The sequence below is a fragment of the Parus major genome, chromosome 1, assembly GCF_001522545.3.
Source record: "Parus major isolate Abel chromosome 1, Parus_major1.1, whole genome shotgun sequence".
Classification (NCBI taxonomy): Eukaryota; Metazoa; Chordata; class Aves; order Passeriformes; family Paridae; genus Parus; species Parus major.
In genome coordinates this window covers 6,580,392-6,589,501 of record NC_031768.1, presented here as the reverse complement: position 1 = coordinate 6,589,501, position 9,110 = coordinate 6,580,392, and the positions used below count along the sequence as shown (strand labels likewise).

At 40.1% G+C, this 9,110-nt stretch overlaps 1 protein-coding gene across 2 annotated transcripts in view; it reads right to left on the bottom strand.

Moving 5' to 3' along the window:
- Positions 1 to 1,038: 1,038 nt before the first annotated feature.
- The window catches only part of LOC107210273 (amine oxidase [flavin-containing] B-like), a 50,659-nt gene continuing 42,587 nt past the window's right edge, over positions 1,039 to 9,110 (bottom strand). Inside the window, exons 12-16 of one of the 2 annotated variants that reach the window (XM_015640848.3) lie at positions 8,619 to 8,716; positions 7,404 to 7,515; positions 5,767 to 5,829; positions 5,208 to 5,369; positions 1,039 to 2,595 (exon numbers count right to left, since the gene is read on the bottom strand). In XM_015640848.3, the coding sequence (XP_015496334.1) occupies positions 5,214 to 5,369; positions 5,767 to 5,829; positions 7,404 to 7,515; positions 8,619 to 8,716 (429 nt within the window). In that variant the 3' untranslated portion in view covers positions 1,039 to 2,595; positions 5,208 to 5,213. The remainder of the gene's footprint in view (positions 2,596 to 5,207; positions 5,370 to 5,766; positions 5,830 to 7,403; positions 7,516 to 8,618; positions 8,717 to 9,110) is intronic. The other variant, XM_015640859.3, reaches the window with a different exon arrangement.

Here is a 9,110-nt window from a genome sequence, read left to right as displayed (position 1 = left end):
TGCTCCTCTCATGTTCTCACCCTGCTCCTCTCTGCCTGCAATTACATCTGCACTGGAACTTGTTTTCCTTCTTGAATTTGTTATCCCAGAGGTGTTACTGCCTTTTCTGACTGGCCCAGCCCTGGCCAGCAGCGGCTCCATCCTGGAGCCATCAGGGGTTGGCTCTGCTGGACATGGGGGAGGCTTCCAGCACCTTCTCACAGAAACCACCCCTGTAGTCCCCCTGCTTCCAAAACCAGGCCATGCAAACCCAACACAGAATCAATGTTTTAGTCACAACCGCTTGCTGGTGCTTTGAGGGCTGTGCAGTGCATTGCTGCCTCTGACACGTTTCTTAGGGGACAGATGCTTTAGAGAGTGTGTGAAGGATTAGTTGAGGCTGTTTGCTTTCATTGTGTTTGTGCTCCTTTATAACTTGTAATGCTGAAAGTTAAGCCTATACAAAGAGCACTGCACGCTTGATGTTTCTCACATGGATGGTTACACTTTCCCCAGTATTCATGGCCAGCAGTATTGTGCAACTCAGGTCCCTTCCCAGGAGCAAATCTGTTCTTCAGTTCCATTATCTCTCTAGTGCTGGCACTGAGCTAGTGGGTGGAATTAAGTGATCTTGGTCTCCCTTTTCTTCTAGGGTTTTTATGTTTACATCAGCAAACATCAATACCCAGTATTTAGTACAAGGTCTGTTTCTTCTTATGTTCAGTTTGAGCCACCTGCCCTACAGTAATAAAAAACTAATTCTTAAGTGTAAGAGGTCATTATACTACTACCAATGTGGTTTGATTTTTTTTTTTATATATAATTATGTATTTAAGAGGTTGAGTGGGAATTTTTGCACTGTTTTGGGGGGTTACTTGGGTAGTTTTGTATTTTTTTTTTCTATTATACTCTTCTTTTCTTTACAGAGCTTTCTTTACTAAGAAAAACTGAAGTTACCTCACAGGTTTCAGTATGAAATGCAAAATGCTATATCAGTAAGTGATACCACTACAACCAAGTCAAAAAGGCTTCCACAAAAGAAAAGTCTCAAACAACATATGTGACATGACAATATTTATTGATTCTAATTAAGGTTAAAAAAATTTCACAGCTGTCAGATAAAAATATCTGCAGAGCCTATTGAAAAGGGAGCAGAAGAAGGAAACCAAGGGAGACAGTCACCACAGAGGCACTTTAGAAAATGCTACGGTTATAAAAGGCACAAATTCATCACACACACAGCATATATATATATACTCCTGCAAAATCAAGTCACTCTTATTGAAATTTTTTTCCAAAACACAGAGGCAGGCACCACGGAGCACTGACCTGCACACGACCACAGCAGACACGCTATAAGCGGCAGTCTATGACTACGCCTAAACAAATTCACTGGAGAGACACTTGGAAAGCCTGGCTGTTTTGGCCATCCCATTTTTACAATCTGTTCTTCAACAGAAGGAAGATCACCTTGATCTTGAGGTGGTGGAGACAGGAGAGGGACTGTTAGATCATCTGAACACAGGTCAGGTTTATTTGTGAACGTTTGTCACCTGTGATTTGAGGGGGTTTGCTTCTTACCCAAGAGCAGATCTGTTATTTAATCTTGACTCCCTAGTACTTCTGGAGGTCACCCAATTCCTTCTTCCTCAAAAATATTACTTTTTCATGTCTCAAGAAAGGTGAAAAAAAAAAAGCCTTAAAACTTCTGCACATCTGTAAAGCCTACTTCAGTGAAACAACAGTCCCACTGTGGAAACAGAAAGATTTCTTTAAGCCTCATAGTTTCTTGTTCAGGCCATGGGTTCCACTGATGAACAGTGCTCAGAGAGGTACTTAATTACCTGATTAATGTCTTCTTATTGAGAGCAGATGTGCTATTTGGAATCAGATTTTGTGATTTGGAATCAAGATCTGCACTGGGGGAAAAAAATGCACAAACTAAATGGAAGACAAGGGGGCTGCCTCAGATTGCTTACATCCTTGTTATTGTTGAGTAGTTTATACAATTAGATTTCAAGTACTTTGGTTAACACAGATTTCTATGCCATGACCCATCATTCCTTGCAAAGTACAGTGGCTATCAGAACAGTGTACAAGAAAGTAAATTTCCTTTTTTTTTTTTTTTAAACTCTTAAGAGCATTACAAAATCTGCATGGTAACACAGTTCAGTCCGTAAGAGACAAATACAACTATTTCCATGGTTGTTCCTACTGTATATTTTACAAAGCTGGTAAACTCATGGAACTTATTCATGATACCAGTTGTTTCATCAAATGGGTTAATAAATGAAGAATATAGCACAACTGGTTACCCATTAAAACAGACTTCATTCCTCTCTTCAAAGGGTTGGCATGGATTTTAATTTCAAAAATGTAAGCCGGTGCTAACAGTTCCCTCTACCCATAGGGAAGCAGCTTGATTCTCTGCCTCAATTCCCTCATCACACTGGCATCCATGTACACAAGGTGCTGTGTATTCCTTTTGTGTGGAAAATGTTGAGAAAACAGTGGCAAATCCTTTCTTTAATCCCATAGTGGTGGCAAGGTCCTCAGCACAATCACAGCAAGACACGGCTGTAAAGACAGAGAGAGCTTTCCTAAAGCTTTGGCAGTCTGCAAGGAAGAACACAGAGACTTTAGAGTGTTAATACAAATGTCACAATTCAGACCTCCCAGTTCCAACCTGATTTGATTAGAAATCTCAGGGAATCCAAAGTTATTTGGAGATTCCCTGCCTCTCCTACTGTGGCAGAATAAGATGAAAAATGCTTTGTGGGATTGCTTTATTTGTTTTTCCATTTCTCTTTTGCTTTGAAACTAAGAATAAGAAAGGTTTGTAAGTATAGAAACTTTTTCAGGTTTGTTTGGTTTTTTTTTTAATTAGCCAATCTCATGAAAAGCTTAGGTTATGATTCAGTTCAGTTCTAACTATCTAATTTCTGATTTTGATTGGAATTTCTCCCCCTGTGGCACACAACATGATCTTGTTAAACTGGGAAAAAATTCTGCCAGATTCAGGAGCAAAGAAGAGAGAAATGCATTTTGAATGTGAACAAAACTGATTTATCCTCATTAATTTCATGAATTTGCTCCCCTTTAGAGAATGTGGAGTATTTCTAGGGCAGAAGCAGGACCTGAATTCCAAGCAGTTTTGGCAGAAAAATCATCTGCAAATGCAACAACTCTTTATATGTAATGTATGCATTCACTATCTAGCACTTAAAAATATTGGGGCCAAGAACTTAAAAATGCCTTCCCAAATTTAGGTTCCTGTGTTTATTTCTGGCCTGAGAATTGTGTGAGTTGCAAAAGCTCTGAACTTCCCATTCAGCTTTCAGATCCTAATTCATCTAGTAAATAAATCACAGGGAGAGAAAGCCACATAGAAGCTCTCTGCAGTAGGCAAATGTCCCAGCAAATTAGAGCTCGATGTGATACAACGAGAGAGGCCATATGTACACTGCTGCACTCTTCTTCTGCCTTAAAGATCTTTATGCCTGAAAAGTTCCCCCATGCATTTTAAAAGGCTGTTATGAGGCTATTCATTTGTGATAAAATCCAAGCTGCTGCTACAAGATGATGTTTAACCGGCACATCAAGTTAAAAAGAACAAAACCTAAGGGCCAGAAAGCGAGGTGCTGCTCGCAAATGTTACAGCTTTCCAAGCAGTTCAGTAAATTTCCATGGGACTACTTGGAGAACAAAGTACTGCTCTACACAAGCAAGATCAGCTGCTAGCCCAAAGAGTCTGCCTGAGACTGGTGATACAGCTCCTCCACCGTCTGCTCACACCAGTTGCTGAATTTATTATTATACTTCCCTCCACGGCTCCTCACTGCAATCCAATACTTTTTACATATAAATTGCTACTCCTTGAAGGGAGAAGTGCAGCAAACAGGCTCTGAAAAATTCCAGACATCTCCAACTTCTTGTGCACCAGATCATGCTCTCAGCCATACCTGTGTCCTCCTTTTCATTTTGTGCACAGGTGACACACCAGAAATATCCAGAACAAGGTACCAACATGCTGACAAGCAGGCTCTGAGGTTTTGGAAGGCAGAATTTTTTTACTTCTCCCCCAGCCCTGCATACTGCCTTCTTTACATCTTCCCTTTTTTTCCTTCCATTGTCTGAACAGTACCAAGCTATGGAGAACAGAAGCACTTGCATGTGACTCTGGAATCCACAGTTCTCTTTGATCTCACTAGATTAAGATCCCTGATTATTTATCAAAAGTGCATTGTCAGTGCAAGCAGCAGGCAGAAGTGGAAGTGCTAATCCCATCAATATGCTTGTTAGGAAAGACCAAAACTCTGAATCAGCAAATCTGTGTTCAGCATGAAGGAAGAGTTTGGGGGCAGAGAAGTTGGTTTTTTGTTTTGTTTTATTTTTATTTATTTTTTTGTTTTATTTTGTTTGTTTAATGCTAACACTACATTTTCAAGCCCATTATGCCCTAGCAGGCAAGAGACAGCCTCAAGGTGCTTGCAGGGACAGACCCCACTGGACAGGAGCTTTGCTGTGCCAGGCAGCTGTGAACACATCTGGGGAGCCTGAAATTCACCCACATTGCCAAAAACTGTCTTTTAGCTCACTGTAGGACATATATGCCACTGGAAATGCATCCTGTGGTTGCCCTTGCACGGTTCAGATGGATAAATTTAGCCTGGCTTGTCCCTTATGTGCTCCCTGGGCTCTGGACGTCTGGGTAAGAAATAAAAACACTAAGAGCACTAATACCAGTGATTTGCATGAACTATCTGGTTATTCTGTAAGCTATGGATTTTTTTTTCTCAGCCTACCACAGAGGAAGGCAGAAATCCTTTGTTTACAACTAGAGATTTTGTTGTACAGTACAGTACAAACAGGGCCTGTGGAGATGTGGAGTTCAGGGTCTGGTTCTGATGTAAAACAACCAGAAATCTCATCAGAATAGGTTTAAGGGAGGTATTTTTTTCACTTCTGTTCTAAGATCTGGAACAAGACCTCAAGGTGATAATGCTTGGTACCCTGGAAATTCAACAACCAAAAAGATATTGCTAGAAGTAGGCCTGGACTCTAGGGGATCTTTTTCCCTTTACTATATCCCTTCCCTCCAGCCTATTTTCTCTACTGTTTTCACCTCTTCCTCACATTCTGGAGACAGAAAATACAAAACAAAATAAAACCCCTGAGAAAAAAAAAAAAGAAGAAAATCCCTCAATCGTGAGGCTTTGAGTCAGCACCTTTTTTCAGTTTCGAACCAGAAGTCCCTTTTTGTAGGCAAATAACCCAGCTGCAGCCACAGAGGTGATGAAAGTGGAAAATCCAATCAGCTTTAGCAGTCCTGGCACAGATGGCAAGTTCCTCTCCCAGAAGGTTGTAGTGATGGGCAGAGGTGGCACGTCCTGTGGGGAGAGCATCCATTACCCACATAACATCTCCACTGTGAGAGGAGGGATATAAATGCAGAGATTCTTGCAGCAGGAGCAGAACTGGGCTGAGGCAGTTATATCTTATCAAGAAGAAGCATATCCAGATTTTCTGCTCAGTTAAAGGGAAGAACAAACACATGGAAAGGATTCATAGCCCAGTTAAGAAGTGCAGATCTTTCCAGTCCTGCCTTACAGATTTGTCAGGTTGGTTTCTATACTCTTCTTTTTTCAGGGAAGGGCAATTTTGGTGAATAAGGGGAATTTTATTGTGGCTTTGATTTAGTGAAATTATATAAAAATAGACCAAAAAAAATTATCAGCAAAACAGCAGAAAAAACCCCCAATTCATTTTATCTACATAAATACTTACAACTGATTCAGGTTCTGGCTTCCAAATTTCACTGTCTGGGATTTTTCTCATAGCAAACAGTATCTGAAAATAAATGACATTCTCAATAAGTACCACTGATTCTTCAAGACAGAAAAAAAACAACTTGGCTTCAACTGTCGTTTAAAAATGGCATAATGACTGAGCACATAAATCATATTCAAATCACATGTATTCAAATTTTAGAAGAAAACTCAACCTTTTAAAACTTATTTCTGGGGAGGGCTGATATTTAATAAGACCTTCCTCCTAGTGGAACAGAGAAACAGTAACAGAAAAATCTCTTTATGCTTAGCTAGTCCATGCAAGATACTGGAATTTGGCCAGTCCCAAGGGAACAGGATAATGTGATTATGACTAAGAGTTGAGCAGACACTCATGGCAAAGTGAAGCATAAAGACACCAGCTACAAGGAACAGCTTGTTTTTTCAAATTTTATCATGATGTAGGAAGAGGAAGAGCACCCTGGGAGGGATGACAGACCACTACTCTCAGACAGAGAAAAGCAAAAACCAGAATAAAAACCTTCACAATGGGAAAATTACCAAAGTATCAAAGACAGCAGAGATGACTAGCAAAGACTATTTGAAATTATATTCAGGGAAGACAGCAAGATTAGATGCTTCTACAGTGAAGTAGAATGGAGATGGTGATAATAATGTTTTTTCTATTCCAGGCACCTGTAGATTTAACATCTTTTAGGAGAAGCTTTTAGTGTAGACAAGATTCATGGACCCTGTCAACTCTTCAATGAAGGAGAGTGAGAAGCACCAAATTTTCAACATGTTTTCCTTTCATAAGTAAATGAGGAAAGGAAAACATCAAATTTTTTACTAATCAAGTGCACTTATCTACTCCTCTGCTGAGGCCTATGGAGGCTCTGCTGTAATGTCCTCACATTAGAGAAGTCATGAGGCCTCTGGAGCTTTTCAGGAGCACCTTAGGTACAACTTTCTCAAATGGGATCATTTATGAACAATTGATCTCTGTCTCTTGGGGCAGGGGTATGGGCTAGATGAACTCTCCACATTCCTCCCAGGATAATTTGTGTTCCTTGAATAGTTTTTAACCACAAGGTTCCCTTCACCTCATAAAACAAAGATTAAATTTATTTTGCTGCTCAATAAACTGTAATGTTCCTGAAAATACTCGGGGAATTGGCATTTTCTCAGAAGAAAAATGTCTAAGTCCTTGTTTAGTGTGTTAAGGCTGTCTCAGTGGAACATGACTGTTGTGTTGGAAAGTCTGAGGAAGGGCCAGGCTTGCTGTGCAGAGCTGCAGCACTGAGCTGTTCCCATGCTCTATCAGCCAGGGTCTCACAGCATGATGATTCATAGATTTGGGAGAAAAATGACTGGGGTAGAATTTGGGATTTTTGTAAGAGAAGAAATTATTTAATCCTAGAAACAAGGGGAGAGTTTGACAAAATAGCCATAGCCCTTCCTAACATTCCAAATCTAAGTGCAAAACCTTCATCCTTGTTGAAGTCAATCCCTTTTGCAGGGATTTGCATCAAGATTCAGAACACCTGAAGCTGTCAACACTTCCCATTTCCCCCCCAACCACAAGCTCTTTCCCTTTCCACAGGACATTTTACAGTGTCCCCTGAGCATCTGTACCTCTCTGGCTGCTCTTTCTCCAGCCTGGACAGCCCCTTCCATGTATCCACTCCACTCAGTGGCTGTCTCTGTGCCAGCGAAATAGATCCTGCCAACAGGCTGCCGAATGATCCTGGAGGGGGACAAGCAGAAACTCTCATCAGCTGTATCAGGAAAGAACTGAAATAGCTGGGTTAATGTTGGTATTAAAGTGTTTTAAATGACAGCAAGCACTTGAAGATAATAGCACTGGCTGAGTGGAGCTGGAGGAGGAGTCTGGGTTGCATTTAATTTCTTACAGTGAACACACCAGTGTTCATATTTTTTAAATGTTTACACTGTTCATAGGTGAAAATGACAACTGTAGGTGAAAAGGACAACCGTTTTGAGATGAATTTATACTATCACACAGTTCCAGCCCATGGCATAATACCAATGCCAGGCATTACTGGCACAGTGCAGCATTCTGAAATATATCCCCATAATATTTGAAGTAATAGGTAAATAAACAAAAAATATTGTTTTAACTCTGGTTTTGCCAGAATCTGCAATAATTATCATTTTAATTACTTCAAATACTGAAGCCTCCATAAGATCTTTGTCACAGCTTCTTTATTACTCTAAGTTACTTTTAAATTATAAGAACTTAAACATCAAAAGTGCAGCTCTCCTACCACATTAAAACTTGTGCATCTAAGTCAAATCACCAGTCTGAAGTAAGTCTTTTTCTTATTGGTAAATCTTATTTTCATGCAAAAACTTGAGTGGGAGAGGACTGTATACAACAGCACCCTGATCAGTATATTAAGCTTCCACTGCTAAAAAGAAAGGTCCAAAGAAATTGCTCATTAATAGCAATGCTGGCAAGAACTAACTCTCTGTCAGTATTTTTAAATCAGCAGCTAAAGGAATGCTTGAAATGGTTACACTGATGTCAAACACCCAAAGCCATTTTTGTAAGCAGGCTGGGGAAGCTTCCCAACTCCCTTCCCAGAACCTCCTCAGCTGAATTCACCCAATAACAGGAGTGGATAAAAGCTCTAATGATACTGTACTCATCCATCATAAAGCCCAAAGGAGACAAGTGGAAGGTTATCCCATCTGTTTAAAACATCCCCCAGTGATCTTAAAGGTATAAAGCGAACAGTGACAGAGGATTTATGACCCTTTCTGAGGATATTTATTAACTTGGTCTTATCTTACCACTCCAAAGCCCACTATAAATAGACACTGTACCTTCCATACTGAGTCATTATGCCTGGTGGGAAGTAGGCTGTGTAGCAGCCCCCAGAATACTGCTCTTCACACCAGTTCTTCTCTTCATAATGCACAGGCTGTAAAACAGAGATTAATTCACTCAGGGAAAGGACAAAGTCACGAGGAAGTTAATAACAGAACTGAGGAGGGAGCAGAGAAGAACAGCTCATCATTTGTTGCATTTCAATGTCTGACAAGATGAGCACATTTAACAAGTCTCTTAATGCAGCATGAACACAACACAATAAGCCCTAATTTTTTAAAAATAGGAATACACTGTCTAAAAAAATAGTTAATCTGGCCATTGTAGAACATAATCCTCTTAATCTGTCAATGTTAATTTATGCTTTGTGCACACATTTATGCTTCGAGCCATGTGAAGCAAAATTTACCTTTGGTGTATGTAATTGTCATACTCGTAATGTATACATTGGGTACAAATGTACACAGTTAAAAATGCAAAGTGTGACA